The sequence below is a fragment of the Martes martes genome (genome assembly GCF_963455335.1).
Source record: "Martes martes genome assembly, chromosome: 3".
Classification (NCBI taxonomy): domain Eukaryota; kingdom Metazoa; phylum Chordata; class Mammalia; order Carnivora; family Mustelidae; genus Martes; species Martes martes.
Window position 1 is genome coordinate 152,369,036 of NC_137890.1, and position 17,405 is coordinate 152,386,440.

At 54.6% G+C, this 17,405-nt stretch overlaps 1 protein-coding gene across 4 annotated transcripts in view; it reads right to left on the minus strand.

Annotated features, from left to right (window-relative positions):
* Positions 1–17,405, minus strand: part of RAMP1 (receptor activity modifying protein 1) — a 42,382-nt gene that overhangs the window by 10,014 nt on the left and 14,963 nt on the right. For all 4 annotated transcript variants that reach the window (XM_080798443.1, XM_080798442.1, XM_080798444.1 and 1 more), the window contains exon 2: positions 16,009–16,147. In XM_080798443.1, coding sequence (XP_080654569.1) covers positions 16,009–16,147 — 139 coding nt within the window. The remainder of the gene's footprint in view (positions 1–16,008; positions 16,148–17,405) is intronic.

Genomic DNA, 17,405 nt, shown 5'->3' on the forward strand with positions numbered 1-17,405 from the left:
TCCATGACCCCATCCCGTGAAGAAAGGATTTCACGGTTCCTTTCCTGCAGAGGACTGGCTTCCTCCACCCGGCTTCCGCCGCAGGGTGGCAGGACAGGCCTGCGGCTCTCCTTCTAAAGCCCCCCGAGCCCCCTGCCCGTGCTCTTCTATTTCCTCTCAAGACAGGACTCAAGCCTGGTGCTTTTGGTACGCACACCCCTGGCTGAGTCCCCTGGGCCCCGTGGCGCCCCTCTCCCGCATCTCCCCCATACTATCCCCTCCATCCAATTGCAGCTGCCTGTCTGCTATCTGCCTCCCCACAGGACTGGGACACTGGGAGATGGGGTGGCTCCTTTCAGGTCCCCATGGAATCCTGGTCCCTGTGTGGGGGCACAGTAGGGCTCAGTGCCCAAGGCTGATATGCTTGTGACTCTGGGGCCCCCCAAAGGAACCACGTGGAACCCTTGCTCCCCAAACCTAGGCCAGGAGAGGGAGGTGGTAGAGGGCACTGTCCCTTCCCACCTGGGCTGTCCTGGAGCTCCTTGCCTGGATACAGGGTCTGCAGGCGGGCCCAAGGCCCTGAGACCCATGTCTCAGAAGCACAGATCCACAGTCCCTACACACAGAACTGTGTTCCTGTGCCAGCCCCTGGGCCCACCGTTGGGCCTGGAACCCGGAGCATACTTTTGGGGAGCAAGAGGAGACTCCCTGGGAACATTTTTCAGCTCTGCAACCAGACTGGTTGGCACCACCTGGAAGCAGTTGGTGGGGGTCACATGGGGGTCATACGGTACATGGGGCCCTGTGTGGAATGGGGAAGAGCGCCCCCTCCTCCAGGCAGGCCATGTGGCTTCAGCCTCCACCTTGGCCAGCCACCCTGTGAAGGATCCAACCCGCCAAGCTGCAGTGTGTTCTTGGGCAAGAGACTCGGTGTCTCTGAGCTGTGGTTTCTCCATCCGGGAAGACCATCACAGGGCTGAGCTGGAGACCAAGGAGCCAATGTACCTGGAGGCCCTCACACCCCCAAACCCATGGGGGAAGCTCCAGTCAAGGTGATCGCTGTCTGTTGAGGGGACCTCAGTGTTTTTTTTCTGCGTTTCTGGAAGATTTAATCAGAGTTTGGTGGACAATACAGCTTTGCTGTCATACCAGGCAGCTCTAGGCCCAGCCCTGGTTTCCTGAGCTTGGCCCCCGTCAGGCCAGAGTATGGCTTGAGCACCCTCCTCTCAGGGTCTGCAAACAGAGCAGCAGCCTGCAGAGAAACACTGGTGGGCAGGACGGGTGGGCCTAAAGGGACTGGGGCACCACAGGGTACTGTGCTGGGAGATCAGGCTGTGGGGACCTGAGGCCACAGAGACACAGAAGGTGGTGGGGGCAGCTCTCCAGCTGCCCTGCTGGGGTCGGGCTGTGGGTCCCTGCTGGGAGCACGTGCTGCCTGGCCCTGGGGTCAGGCCAAGCCCAGTCTTGGTCCCCTGGGCGAGGGACACCCCGAAACTAAGGAGGTCACATAGAGCCATCCAGGGAGCTGTGGGCATACAGAATGGGGACCCACTTAGGTTGGGGTGTCAACCACATGCCTCCCTGCAGCTGAGGGCAACAGTCCCCACCCAGGACTGCAGATGCCCTGACTCTCTGCCCTCCACAGGCTAGGAGATCCTAGGACACATTCCTATAGAATATGGGAAGTTACTCCTTGAACCAGCGTTCCGAGCCTCTTCTTACAAAGTGAGCTGCGGAGGTGGCCCATGTGGGTGACCCTGGGTGGCAGTGAAGGGGGCGCCCAGGGGTCTGACCCATGTCTGCTTGGCTCCTCCATGCACGTAACTTCCTCCCCTGCTTGGCCTCAGAAGCCCCTTTTGGGGAGGAGGCACCCAACTGGGGCCGGGCCTCATTAGCCTCCCTCCACGGCTCCTGCCCTGTGGCTCTGCGCCGGACAGCTTCTGGAGCCTCTGCTCACACCGGGAGGAAGCAGAGGTTTCTAAATCCATTCCTGGCCCTGTGTGCAGTCTGTGCTGGCAGCAGACACAGCGCCCAGGATGCTGCCCAACCAGGCTCCCCACGGAGAGGGCCTGCCAGGCAGGCGAGGGCACAATGCCTTTTCTGAGAACAGGCTGGGGCAGGAACCAGGCTCCTGGGGTCTGGAGCTCAGGGAGATGAAACTGCACTTGTAAAATTCAGCAGGCATCTGAGAAGCCAGGGAACTGTGGCTGATCACCAAGCTGTGCCTGCTGTCACCCAGGCATCGGTGTAAACCCCTTCCCACCCTTGTCCTCGCTGTGACCCCCGTAGAGATCTGGGATCCCTGTGCAGACACCAGATTTAGGAAGGTGAAGCCACTACTCCCCCCCTCACTGGGATGTGGGTGTGCACAAGTCTGTGTCCCAGGATTAGGTGGACAGTGGGACACTATGTTTGGACACTGACCCCCCAGGACATTTTCCTTGTGAAGCTATGTAGGTCATGGGAGGGAAGGACTTTTCCCTGGAGCCCATCCTCATCCCACTGCTCTCTGCCCATCCCTCCCTGGAGCCCCTTTGTCTCTGTGATGCCACTTTCGGCTTGGACCCAACTCTGCCCACCCCCTCAGGGACACCTGTCCTGCCACCCCCGCCCTGCCATGTCCCACCACTTGTGGCCTCCTCGTCCAAGTGGCCCCTGCCACCTGTGCCCTCACTGTCCCAGTCCTACTGCGTTCGGAGTTCGAGGCGGCACCGAGTGCAGGGGGAAGGGCAGGGCCATGGAACATTCCACACCATGGTATCCGACCTGGTGGTGAGACTGAGCACTGAGCTGTCGTGCTTTCAGCTGTCAGGGGGACGCAGCAGTCCCTGGCTAACAGCAATGTGGGGAAACCTCCTCTGAGCTGGACACTCCCTGCACACGGCACCTGGCCACTGGGGACCCCATAGCTGTTGGGGAGCCTCCGCCTCTGGCCTGGAATTCCTGTGAGGCCAGGCACCAACTGTCTCCCCAGAACCGGCCTGGAGGGAGTGTGCCTGAGGGAAGGAAGGAACAATCCTCTCCCTTCTGACTCCGCTGAGACCTGCCAGCGCCGAGACCCTCACCTGTGGACTCTCCATCTACCCCCGGGGCTCACCCTGAGGGAGAAAGAGGGGCTCCCCAGCAGCCACTGTGTGGCAGGTCCTGAAGCCTAAACCCATGGGGGTGTGGCCCCAGGAAGGGGTGAAGGTCCTGCCCCTGGGTCCCCACCAGCCACAGCATGGACCCACCCCCTGTGGGGTCCGCAGCAGAGGCTAGCACTTAAATATCCGGTTCTGAACTCCTTCGTGGTACCTGAGTGCCCTCACCTAACTTTTTAAGGAGGAACCACAACTGGGACTGGGTAAGAGCAGCCACCAGTGGCCCCTGGCCTGTTAACGCTCTGTCCCACCTCCCAGCGAGCATGTGCTCTTTCAAGCCGGGAGGCCGAGGCTGCCCACAGAGAGACAGAAGCTTCCAGCCATCTGCGGTGCTTCTCTGAGACTGGGAATCAGCCTGGGACAAGTGTGCACCTGGAGCAGCCCCAGCAGCCCAGGAGGACGAGAACACAGAGACATCAAGGTCACAAGAACCTGCAGGCCCACCTGGCTTTCTGGAGGGGGTCCTGAAGCCCCCCCAGTGGCACCAGGACAAGCTGGTCCTGGTCCAAGGAGGGGACTCAGGCGCTGGTCTGAGGGTCAGTCCAGGGCCTGAGGGTCTGTGTTGGACGCTGCCCAAAGGCTCCCCGAAGGCAGTCCCTAAGCAGTCACAGGGCTCTGGGCCTGTCTCCTGCCCACCCCACGCCTTCACAGTCCCTTCCCAGTCCCTGCCTCTAGCAACTAGCAAGCAACCCCCCCCCCCACCCTGGAAAGCAGAGGTCCTGCTTACAAGATAAGAAACCATCTCTCTGCCTTCTCTGATGACATGATAAAAACCCAGAGACAATGGAACGCCCGCTACACCAACTTCAGAAAACCGGGCTCTTCATCACACTGTATTACCTGCCAAGCTGTCACTCCTGGAGAAAGGCAGCTTTTTAAAGTGCCCTAGAAAATTTCTGCTTTTGAGAACGTATTAATCATATGGCTTATTCCTAGGATTTACTTCGAATAATTGCTGGAATCTAAAAGGTACGTGTGAAAGGGAACGATGAGTTAAAAATAGTAAGACATGCTTGAGTTAACAGCCTATTTGCAAAGATGAGTAGCCACGAGGTGGATCAGACCAAGGGTTATTACTGACAAAAGTCAGAACCATGCAGGGTGAAAAATAAAAAAACTGAGGACAGAAAGACAAAGAAAGTATTAGAACATTAACCCAAATCAATGAGGAGAGAGAGAGACACACACACACACACACAAAGCAAAAGTCCAGGAATCCAAAAACCCAGAGACTCTGGAGGGGAGTCTTCCATGGTGCTGGTGGGGGTGGGTGGGGGGGTGGGGGGAGGTGGAGGCCAGGGTATGCGGTCTGACCCTGTAAGAAAACCAACACAGAAATCAGAGCATCTGTGTTTCACACTTCACGGCTGGTTGAGTGAAAAGGAGTTTTCCAACAGTCAGCCTTATCAGAAAGATAAAAGAAAAGACATCACGTTTCAATAATGGGAAGAAAAAAAGAAATCCGCGTAACATAAAAAATCAAGACAAAAAAAGGAGCACCTGAAGGCTGAACAGAAAGGACAAATACAAGGTCATTTCTCAGTTATGAGGCTTACTGCACTCCCTGCGGAAGCACAAAATCCAGCAATATGCTATTCGCAAGACACACCAGAAGAGGAAGAGGAGGTGTGAGTAAGCTTCAAGGGGCCGCAGACTGGGGTTTCAGTGCTAACACCAGGCCAAGATTAACACAGGCAAAAACCACCTCACGTGGTAAGAGTCGTAACCTTACTTCACGGTCGATGTCAGCAGCATAATCGTACGGCATCTAAATGCTGTAGTAACAGAGCAGGATCTATGCATGCACACCTGCCGGGACAACGACGCAGAAACCATGCCAGTTTGGCCAGGACTGAAGAATCCACTGCTCCGTTATCAAGCACACAGAAAGTTCAGGAACATGGGAAGGAGCTGAGTAGCACAACAGTGCGGAGTCCGTTGCTGTTTCAGTGGGAATGAAACAGAATGAGCAGAACATGGTTCGTTTTCAAGGACTGGTGGTGTGTTTACAGAAGGTCATCATGTGCAGGATCTCAAGGAAAATCTCAACAAAAATACGGAAGCAGAAACTGTTTGCTTTCTGTTCTCTTACTCTGTCAAGAGAAGAAGAGAGTAAGAACCAAACAGAAATACAACCTTTGAGAATTAAAATGTACTTGTCTACGGAAAAAACTGTCTGATACAACGAAAACACAGACATCTCAAAACCAGCAGAAAGTGGCAAAGAAGGTCCTGAAGGAGAAACCACATGGCCTCATTAGGTTCAAAAAAAGGTGAGAAAAAATTGATGATGCAATAAGCATCAAAATTCTATCTTGTGAAAGAAGGAAAAAGAAATTTTGGGGGGGAAAGCGAAAAAGAGGGAAAAGCAAATGATGAAAGTTAAAGCCAAAAAATTTTTAAAACACATTGCTATCTAAAATCTAGCCCATTTTCTAGAACTTTAAGAACGGGCACAATGAACAATAAAGTGGGCCTTGTCATCTGCCTCTGCTGACAGAGGTGGCCTCTACACAGAGACCACAAAGGACGAGAAAAACACAAAGATTAAACAAAATTTTGAATATAGAAGGTCTGAAACATTTAAGGGGATGATATGTGTCATTATGTTTCAGGGAGGAATGTGAAGAATACAGACCCAATAAACACTGATGAAATAACAAACATGAAACAAAAAACAGCCCAAATCGAGCAACAGTGAAACTAGAAAAAGAAATCCTCCCCACCCACCCCCCCACGCAGATCTGATGGTTTTAGTGATGAATTCATTCACATTTGCAAGGGATGAATAATTATCACGTCAGATAAATTATTTCCCCCTCTTGACCCCAATGGTCAGCTGAGCACATATATTCCATGAGGCAACTATGACCCTAATCCTAGAACTTCCGGGAAACTTGTAGGGAGGGAAATGAGGAGATGTCAAAGAAGTGAATACTTTTATATTCATTTTCCTGGGGAGGAAACAGAGACCCATGGAGGGTAGGCAGGGATGGAATCAGCAGGGTTCCTGAACGGCAGGTCCCATTTGAGTTCTCTGCCCAGTCCATTGTGCGAGTTCTGTACTAACTGCTGAGACAACATCTGAAGGTAACAGCCAGTGAGGCCAAGTAGGCCTGCTGCCATTCTTCAGGACACAGGGGCCAAAGACGCTCACCGTGGGAAGATCCCTGCGAGCAGATGGCTCTTCTCTAGTTGACTGCTTGGTGATGGCCATCTCAATTAGAATCTCCGTATGACCTCTGATGGAACTTGGAAGAATGTCTGTGTTGTTTTTTTTAAAAGATTTTGTTTATTTATTTGACAGACAGAGATCACAAGTAGGCAGAGAGGCAGGCAGAGAGAGAGGGGGAAGCAGGCTCCCCACTGAGCAGAGAGCCTGATGCGGAACTCGATCCCAGGACTCTGGGATCATGACCTGAGCTGAAGGCAGAGGCTTTAACCCACTGAGCCACCCAGGTGCCCCTGCAGAATGGTTTTTCACTCTTTTGGAAAAACAGGCAGAACATATATCAAAGAAGGCAAAACGTAATGTGAAATGCAATGGGAACGCACACACTAAAAGCGAATGAGGTCGTCTAAACTGTAGAAAATATTGCAGAGCACGGTGATGGGAAGCGAGGGTATGGCCCCAAGCCATAAATAAAAATCAACTGAAGTGACCTTAATCCACACACGAATGTTCTATGTTTTAAGCTAAGCATTACCAAACAGAGGTAAGAAATACTATTTAAAAAATGATGTTAGCATCATCGACGTAGGAAGGAAATAAATTTTAATTCAGGTCTTAATGTAAACTACTCACTGTGTTAAGGAGAAATGTTATTTCAAAACACGTGACAACTAAATAGAAACAGAACATAACATTGTGGCCATAGGACTCCCTCCAAATTTCGACAACTGGATTTCCAGAACAGATAGGACGGTGGCCAAGTCACAGACTTCTGAGGAGTGAGTCAAGGCACACGCATAAGCGGAATAATTAATATATCACACACGGGACACAAACAGCACCGCAGTAAACACAAGGGACATGTGAAGAGAACAACAACTAGCTAACTTCTACCACATTCAGGAGTCTGTAAAATAAGGTTAATAAAAGTCCCAGTGACTCAGAAGATAAAGTAGCTAAAGTCACGCTCAAATACTTTGCACTTGAGAATAAACAAACTGCAGAGAACTTCAGAACAGCTTCTCCTTCCCGACAGCCGAAGGCGGGCACAACAGAGGAGAGGAGGCTCATTTGAAACCTGCAAAAGCAGGATCTCTACAAACTCAACACTCAGGGACTTGTGAGGAAATAGTTTCATGTGTTGCTGGTAATAAAAATTCGTATAATTCTTTAAAAGGGCAACTGGGAGGGCAGCTGTCCACGGGTCCCATGCTTTAATAAAACCACCTCTTTGCACCAAAATAAATGAAATGAAATGAAATAAATAAAATAAAATGGCAACTGGGCAAAACTTATCAAGAACCACAGAATGGGGGCTCCTGGGTGGCTCAGTCCACTAAGCATCTGTCTTCAGCTCAGGTCACGATCCCAGGGTCCTGGAATCGAGTTCCGCATCAGGTTCCTTGCTCAATGGGGAGCCTGCTTCTCCCTCTGCCTCTGCTGCTCGCCCTGCTTGTGCTCCTTCTCTCTCAAATAAATAAAAAGAATCTTTTAAAAAACCTACAGAATGTTCGTGGCACGGGCTATAGTAAGTCCATTTGCAAGAATTCTTAAATTAGTCAAAAAAAGAAGTAAGGCTGCATGTAGAGAAGCTCTCAGAGCTGCATCATTTATAACGTAAAAACCTGGAAATGGCCCAGCGTAACAGGATTGCAAAAATCAGGATGTTAACTTGGCCTTCCTGCTACTGAGCTAGGCTGCGTCCACCAGCTGGCCCTGGGCAGCAAAGGTAAACTCCCCTCTTACTACTCAAAAGGAGTGTATTTTTAAGAAAGTGGGTTCTCTGTTTTTTGTTTTTGTTTCTTTGGCTGAGAGAAGTGGGAATGCAGACCTAAAAGGCACCTGAGCGTGTCCAGCAGGGCACCCTGTAAGTCAGCGTCCAGGGCTGAAGTCCTGTGAGCCACTGGGGGAGAAAGCTGTCTTCAAAATAAGCGGGGGGGAAGGTGGTCAGCAACCCCATGCCACAGCTCCCTGGGGCTCTGCCAATGGATGAATGTCACTGGGCCCAAGCGTGCTTGAAACACGGCCACCAACAGAATGACGGAAGAACAGAGGGGTCCTGGGAGACCCTGGGGGCAGGAGCAGGGCTGGGCTGAAGGTTATCAGTGGTGGGAGGGGACAGCTGCTGCACGCCCCGCCCCCCCGCCACACCCACCGGTCCTTCCCACTTCGTGCTCCCTGCCCCTTCCAGGTGCATACAGCCCTGGGGGAGCTGCCCTAGAGCAGGCTCAGGGGAGCCCTTTGTGAGCCAGCCTACACCCCTCCCTGACAGCAAACTCCTGTGCTCACAGCCTGGACGTCTCTGAGGCCTTCCTGGGGGAGGGGGGGTGTGCGGGGAGTCACAGCAGCGTCTCCAAGGTGGGAGTGGAAGGCACATTGCCACAAGTCCCCATCACTAGGATCTGTCCCACCTGCCTGCTCCTGTGGCCCCAGCCAGGATCTGCTCAGTGTCGCCCCAAGGCTGACCTCCTACACTGTGACTTCACCCCCAGACCAAAGAGGTGGGGAAGAGGGCAATGCATCCCGTGATGGAAACAGATGTCAAAGCAGGCTTGGTGCTATGGTGCTACATGGTCACCACTGTGTCTGGGGAAGCATCTGTGCCCTCTTTTGCCGCCAGCGGACAGGAAAGGGGGCCGAGGACGAGGCGGTGGCCCCTGGGCATGGAGGAACGAGGGCCGGTGGTCCTCCTCGATGGCTCCCAGCGTCCCCCCACCACATGGGACTGCTCGGTTTCTGGCCTCTGTAGACACACATTTTGGGAGCTTTCTCAAGGAGGGAGTGGGGTTCTTCCTCCCCACTCCCTAAAAGCTTCCAGTCCAGCAGGTGGCCATCCATAGACCCTCTGTGATCATCTGAGAACCATCCCCGGAGCAGGCACACAGATGAGGCAACCCCAGCCTGACAAGCTACTGCTGCCCCTGAGGGCTTCCCACCCCCAACAAGCAGACAGCAGCTCTGCCTACTGGGGCACAGCCAGAGGGCTACCTTGTTGGGGGGCGAAGATGCGGCAGGGGCAGGGTGGGGCTAGGAGCCACGGTCGGAGGCTCTCCCCGAGGGGGTCCCTAGACTCTTTCCCACATCTGTCTGCCCAGGGCTGGCTCTAGGTGCACGCTGGGGGAAAGTGGATTTCCAGAACCTTATGCCCACCCCCCTCCCCCTGCTTGCCTGTGAACACAGATCTGGGTGCACGAAGCCTGAGACAACTCCTTCCTTCCTTCCTCAGCATGCCCTGCTCCCCCGTGGTTGGTCCCATTGCCCTGGCCTCCATCTGCTACCACAGGTCAGCTGTGGCGGAGCTCCTGACACAGGGTGGATGGGCCCAGCCGGCCTTGACCTCGCCGCCTGCATGGACACCCCACTCACGACAGCCACCCCCCCACCCCATTGCTGCTGTGGGATCCTGGTGGTACGTGTGGTACACTTCTCCTCAAGACGCCACCTCGGTGCTGACTTTCAGAAGCTGGATTCGAGAGGGTGGAGGAAAAGGGCCCCCCTTTCCTCTGCCCGCCCACTGAACTCTGAATCCCACAATGCCTCTCTGTCACAGCCTCGGCCTAACAAACTCCAGAGGTGGCTGCTGGGAGCTCCAGCTCAGGGGTCCTCCCTCTCTGCGGACCCCAGCAGCAGAAGAACGCCCACCCTCCATGGCTGCACACCTGGAGAACTGGAGGCGGAGCCTAGATGTGTGGAGAGCTGTGGAGGACCACAGCAGACGCCCTCACCCAAGGGCACCCACCCTGGCACTGGAAGGCGGTGTCCGCACCTTTTCCCACGGGGCTGGAGCCCCGCAATGAGGCCCCGGGGCTGGGGTGCAGGAGGAGTGGCCTCAGCAGAAGGAGCCTGGCTCCAAAGGCAGGCTGGGCCACCTTCCTGGGACAACCCCTCTCCTCCCCGAAGGCCTCCAGAGATCAGGATCCCTGTGCGCCTGGGCTCTGCAGACACTAGAAGGACTGCCCCCAAGCCAGGTGGGCAGAGGGGCAGGGGGTGGACACCTGTGCCGGGGCCTGCCGATGAGCAGGGGGGCCGAGCCCTCGTGAGCATGGCGCAGGTTCCCGAGGCAGAGGCCTTGCAGCACAGACCCACCACGGCGCTGAAGCCAGCCCTGGAGCCAGCCACGCTCGCAGCCTGGTGGGAGGTCCCTATGGGGACAGGCGTCCCATGCCAGGTGGCCCACAGGCTCCAGAGAATGGCGTGGAGCACCCTGGACGTGTTCCAACCCGAGGTCTCGGCCACACAGCCGGGTGCAGCCAGAGTCCCTGGAGGACACAGCCACTGCCCTGGGGAGACCTCTGCGCCTGGAGAAAGATGCCTCCCTTTCAGTTCCTGTTGGGATTCCTAAGAAGAGCAGCTGCTCCGGCCTGCTGCCCCGCCCAAAAAACTCCCTGACTTGACTCTGAAGGGAGACACAGAAGAAGGCTCCTTGTGCAGCAGAGAGCGGACCCCGAGGGGGGCCAAGGTGCCCTGTCCTGGTCAGCAGTCCCTGGAAATGGGAGCTTGGGGCCTGTGCTCCTGGATGAGGACACAGCGCGGCAGTCTGTCCCCTAGAACCCCGCTCTGTGTCCTTCCCTTGATACACCAGGCTGCCCCCCACTTCCCAGGGTGGGAGAGCCCTCCTCAGAATTGGGGTGCTCTTTGGTCCGGGCTGGAGGGCTCTCCACACCCTGCACAGGGTCCGCACACGGTGAGGGACTGCAGGGAGGTGGGCCAGGCCAGGGAGACCGTGTTAGGGAGCTGCTGGGCACTGAGCCAGACCTGGTCAGCAGTGACAAACCTAGAAGCTTCCAGACAGAAACAGGAGGGGCGCCTTGACTGGTGTGAAGGTGAAGTTGGGTTCTCTGGTGGCTGGTCATGGAAGGTGGTGACCCACTCCCTGGGGACCCCTCTGACATCTTCCCCTGTCCAAGGTGACACCTGGGAGCCAGTGACGGGGTGGGAAGGCAGCGGCAGCAGGGCCTCCTGAAGCCCCCCAGCACTTTCTGTCTTGGGGAGGAGATCCCATATGCAGGCAAATCAAACTGTTTGAGTTCCTCACGTTCGAGATTCTTCTCCTTATCTGTTCTGCTCTTTCTTTCCCTCCCCCAAACCCGCAGGAACATCTTTGGAGATGAGAGTTTCTAATGACACATTTTCCCATGTTCTCTGTAGCTCCCTAAATTAGATTATACTCCCAGTTAATACATTAAATGACCTTTCATTTCCACTAGCATGCCAGGCCTGCTGTTTAACAAGCTAACCCCTGGGGAATCATGGGCTGGGCCTGGAGCCTGGGAGGCGGGGTGGGGGAGGGGGCATGGCAGTCTGTCCTGCTGAGCACATCTGCCCTGTGGAGACCTGGGACCAGGACAGGTCAGAAACCGGGGGAATCTGAGAAATCCAAGGCATCCCTAGACAAGAAAGGACTCAGGAGCAGCCCCCAAGCCACCCTCAGATGAAGAGAAGGGTCAGGGTCCAAGGCCACGGACTGATTGAAATGCAGAACCATGCTGGACAGCTAAGGTCCCAGGATAAGCTCCCTTACAACTCTTGAAATGCAAAAACAAAGAGACCCACAGTCCCAGGGCAGGTCATTGTCCTCTTGCTGGAACACGGCCCAAATGCTCTTGTTAGCCCTCTGCTTTCTCTCCAGGTCTCTCTCTCTGAGCAGTGATGCACGGTGCTGCTGAGAAGTACTTTGGAAAGAACCCAACATTTCCATCCAGTGTCCTAAGGGAAGCAGGGCAAATGAGGGCCCCCTTCTCGGTCTGCCATGACGCAGGAGGTGGCACTGCGACCCTGGGGGCCAGAGGGCATGAGCAGGCCCCCATGTGCCCCACAGAGGATTTTTTCCCCATCTCCTCCAGACAATGCATCCTAAGGAAGGCTGGCGGGCTCCCATTTGTCACTTGGGAGGAGGGGAAGTCCCCTCTGCCATGTGGCTGTTTTAAATCCTCTGACTTCAGAGCAGGATCCAGAACGTCCCTCAGCCATATTGAAGCCACCTGCAGGCCCGGCCCAGTTGCTAGGACAGCCATCACCTCGAGCAGCAGGCATCGGGGACCTCTGGCCTTGAACTCCCTTTGGATTTCTCCACCTGCAGCGTTAGCCTGGGGCTCGATCCCAGGCCCCAGTGAGTTCCCAGGTCTGCTCTCGGGGCACTGCCTGCACCCCAGCAACAGGCCCTGGCTGCACGTGGTTCAGGGAGGGGGTCTGTCCCAGTACCTGTACCCTTTGTTGGATCCCTGCCCTGTCTGCTACCCCTGGCCCCACTGCCCCTACTGCTCCAGGGGACTCTGGAAAGTCTGCTTTTGGCCTGAGTACCAGGCTCGGTAGCCCACTGCAAACGGGCTCCACCAGGACCCTGGACGTTGGCAGCAGCCGAGATGGCCACTGAAGGCCATCAACCACCTCCCTGGGGCGTCCCCACACCTCCCCAGAGAATCAGGAGGGAGCCATCTTGTACCCCTGGGGAGTGTCATAAGTTGAGACTCTGGACCCAAAGAGACCTTGTGAGTGTGCCCCTGGGCAGATAAGGCAGGGATTACGACTGTCCTACCATCTCCTGAGGTTGCCGCTTACTTATTCGAGCTGACAGAGGCTGAGGGATTGGCACAATGCTGAACTCACAGTAGGTGCTTAGTAAGTGCTAGCTATAATAACGAACTCTTTTCTTGAAATGGGGCGAGTGATAAGTAAGCCTTCAGTAGGCAGTGAAGACCGACTGTCCTGGAGGAGAATTCAGGCTATAGATGGAGGTAATAGGAGAAGGCTTGAAACACGGAGTGTCGATGAAGGTGTGGGCCAAGCATGGAGGGAGGTGACACAGGACAAAGAGCCATCGCAACCCACGGGGGGCAGAGATGGGCTCAGGAATGAACAGGACAACTGGGCAGCTCGTCTGGAAGAAGACAGAGCATGCTTCCTGGTGTGCCGCCCATCAGAATGAAGCCCAGAGGCACCAGCGACGGAGATGTGTCCCCAAAACCACACGGACTTAAGGGGAAAGCAGGGGCGGATCCTCTGGAACCCTGGCGTGGGGAGATGCCTTGCAGCTGTGACTCAGATCTGGGGGGATGACACGCTGATGTGCACAGCTACGTGAAAACAAGGTTATGTGGCAGTAGGAACGCCGGAAAGGGAGTCAAAAGACAGTGCTTGAGTTGGGAGAGTACGTCTCAGGAGCAGCAGACAAGGGTCTGACTTCACCTCTAAGGGGCACCCTGCTGGCATAGTCAGTGGACAGGGCCGTGACTCTTGGTCTCAGGGCTGTGAGTTCTAGCCCCATGTAGAGGGTAGAGATTACTTAAAAATAAAATCTTAGAAAAAAAAAAAACAACACCTCTTTAAAAAGGATCAGAAACCTGACCAGAAAAGGGGGAAAGACACAAACAAACATTCACAGAAAAGAGAACAGAAGAGGAACTTGTCGCTGAAGAAATCCAAAACAACATACCAGGGAGACACTGTTCCTGGCTGAGCAGGCAGCGAGGACTCAAGCTTGACAGGGGGGTGTGCGGGCGAGTGGTGGGAAATGGCTCCCTCATGCTGCGGGTGGGGCTGCCCACTCCTGGTCCTCCTGGAGCACAACAAGGCGTGCTCAGCACGGCATGCTCCCACCTCGCACCCGGGAGCCCTGCACCCAGGGCATCACCGCAACACGAGCATGACTATGCACACACACAGGTCATTCCCTTCAACACTCCCTGAAATTCGGAAATACTGGGAAAACCAAATGCCTCCTGCTGGGAAAGTGCTTGGAAAATTATGCACAGAGCAACGTTATTCAGCTGCAAAAATGCATGCTGCAGCTCTCTCTGCACTGATTAGAATGAATTTCCAGCATAGACCGGTAGGTGAAAACAAAATGCCAAAAGAATACCTATATAAAGGGCTAGTATCCAAAACCTACAAAGAACTTATGAAGCTCAATACCCAGAAAACAAATAACCCAATCAAGAAATGGGCAACAGACATGAACAGACATTTCTCCAAAGACATACACATGGCCAACAGACCCATGAAAAAATGCTCAACATCACTGGGCATCAGGGAAATATAAATTAAAAGCACACTGCGATACCACCTCACACCCATCAGAATAGCTAAAATTAACAACTTGGGAAGCCACAGATGTTGGTGAGGATGCGGAGAAAGGGGAACCCCCTTACACTGTTGGTGGGAATGCAAGCTGGTGCAGCCACTCTGGAAAACAATATGGAGTTTCCTCAAAAAGTTGAAAATAGAGCTACCCTATAACTCGGCAATTTTTTAAAAAATTTATTTATTTATTTGACAGACAGAGATCACAAGTAGGCAGAGAGGTAGGCAGGGAGAGAGGAGGAAGCAGGCTCCCTGCTGCGTAGAGAGCCTGATGTGGGGCTTGATCCCAGGACCCTGGGATCATGACCTGAGCCGAAGGCAGAGGCTTAACCCACTGACCCACCCAGGCGCCCCTGAACCAGCAATTGTAATACTAGGTATTTAACCAAAGGGTAAAAAAATGCTGATCTGAAGGGGTCCCTGCACCCCAATGTTTATAGCAGAATGTCCACAATAGCCAAACTATGGAAAGAGCCCAGACGTCCATTGATAGATGAATGGATAAAGAAGAGGTAGTGTGCATATGCATGCATGCGTGCACACACACACACAGGAATATTACTCAGCCTTCAAGAAGAATGAAATCTTGCCATTTACAATGACATGGATGGAGCTAGAGGGTATTATGCTGAGTGAAATAAGTTGGCTGGTGAAAGACAAATACCATATGATCTCATTCATATGTGGAATTTAAGAAACAAAACAGGATAAGCATAGAGGAAGGGAAGGAAAAATAAGATAAGAGGAAAACAGAGAGGGAGGGAAACCATAAGAGCCTCTTAACTATAGGAAACAAACTGAGGGTTGCTGGAGGGGAGAGAGGCTGGGGGGATGGGGTCACTGGGGGATGGGCATTCAGGAGGGCACAGGATGTGATGAGCACTGGGTGTTATATGCAACTGATGAATCCCTGACCTCTACCTCTGAAACTAGTAATACAGAATATGTTAACTTAATTGAATCTAAACAAAAGATTTAAAAATATCTATTGCATAGTACCAGAAATAATCTATAGTATGAGATAAGAACATAGCATAGCACAGTTAAAGAATATCTTTATTTATTGTTGATGGCCAGGTCTCTGTGTCAGCCTGCCAGCCAGCAATACCACCTATACATGCCTGCCCTATGGATTTTGGACTTGCCAGAACCCCAAGTCATATAAACCAATTCCTTAAAAGAAATACTGATGTGATACCAACAGCCTTCCCCCACACTGACCACAGGGACCAAGGGAACCAGCAGAGACACCCCTGTAAGCAGGGGCATCTGGCATGGAGACTCAGCCCTGTGGGCACTAGACCATCCCCCACGCACCTGCCCTGGGATGGGCCACACGCGTCTCACAGGAACACGGCCCACATGGAAACTTCCAGCTGCAGAGGCCCGGCTGGACAAGGCCCAGCATCCCCCCTGCCCCCAGGCCATCATGGACACAGCCTCCTCTATCCACACTCACTTGTCCCTGGCATCCTCCTTTGCCCTTAGGCTGTCCCCACCTGTGGCCATGTTCTGTCACCCCAGACCAGACCGTGGAGTAGAACCCCTCACGGTGGCCTTGAGTGGACTCCTCACACCAGGCCCGGGGCCCCCACCCCAGCCATGCCCACCCCCAACCAGGGGACACACGAGACTCACCTGATGGTCTTGCCCCAGTCACACCACAGCGTCTTCCCGATGGCGTCCATGCTCACCTGGAACTGGCTGAGGCAGAGCTCCTGGAGGAGAGGGCCGTAGCTGGCGTCCTGGCAGGCCGTGGCCATGAGGAGGGGGTGCACTGCAACGAGAGTGTCCGGGGACTGTCAGCCGACCCCTGCCTGCCCTCCCCCGCCTTCCCTGTGCACCCACGAGGGGCCCGGCCCAGAGCCCACTTCCCCCTGATCTGTGGAGAGGAAGCCTGGGGTTCACTGATCTAGCACAACCCGGCCAAAGCCTGCAGGCCAGACGGCACCTCCCAGAGCTCCGAGCGCACAGGGCCAGTGGATCGCAACCCCCCTTGTGGCCACTGACCCCCAGGAGCAGGAAGCCCAGCAGCCCAGGAGGGTCTGACACTCAGGCACCACTTCATCCTCACTCCAACCCCCGACACAGCCCCCAGCACCTCCCCTCCACACATGAGAAACTAAGGACCCCTGGGATTGCCACCAGGCCTCTGGACGATTTGGGCCAGAACGTGGGGTCCAGGCTCTGGCTCTCAGTCCCAGGGACAGACCACCTGCCTGGAGGAGCCCCGGCTCAGGACGCTGAGGTCTGGATACTTACTGGTTACAAACCACACCCACAAACTGAGATGTGAAATGTGCTCTACCCTCCAACTTGATACATACGGGCTCAAAAAGGTAAGGAAGGCACTGCACAAACCAAAATGCACTCCCTTCCCCCCTAAGCCCACAACTGGCTCAGGTGGCTGCTGGCAGGTAAGGAAGATTTCCCCCTGGGTCCCCACCCCAGGCCTCCCTGCTCTTCCTTTTTCAGGCTGGACATCAGCGTCCTCTGCCTGTCTATGGGATCAGGCAGGGCCAGGGCAGTGGGGGTCCTTCACAGTCCCTCCTCAAGGCCTGGCTCACCTATTGCCTGCCCCTCAGGCTATCCTGGCTCTCTGCCCACAGGACCCCTACCATCATGGCCTTTCCAGATTCCTGGATGAAGCCTGGAGCTGGGAAGCTAGGGCTACCCCAGGAATTCTTGGACTCCACTTCGGGCCTCATGGACATGTGTGGACACCAAGTTCCCCTTGTAGCTCTTGGGTCTGAGAAGCCCACAAGGCACTGGGTGGGATGGCCCACCCAAGGGGAGGGTGGTGGCCCTCCGGGCACACAGACTATGCAGGGAGCTCTGGGGTCTGACTCTGAAACATGGCCTAGAAGGGGGTGTGTATGTGAGTGGGCTTGTCCCACGGCCCCTCAGACTCCTGCCCTCCATGTGACTCCATCTTCCAGGAGCAAAATGCAGAGGAACTGGTACTCCAGCCCCTACAATACACGAGCCTGCTCAAAGCTCTCCACATGCACACAGATCTTGCAGGCAGGTCCTAC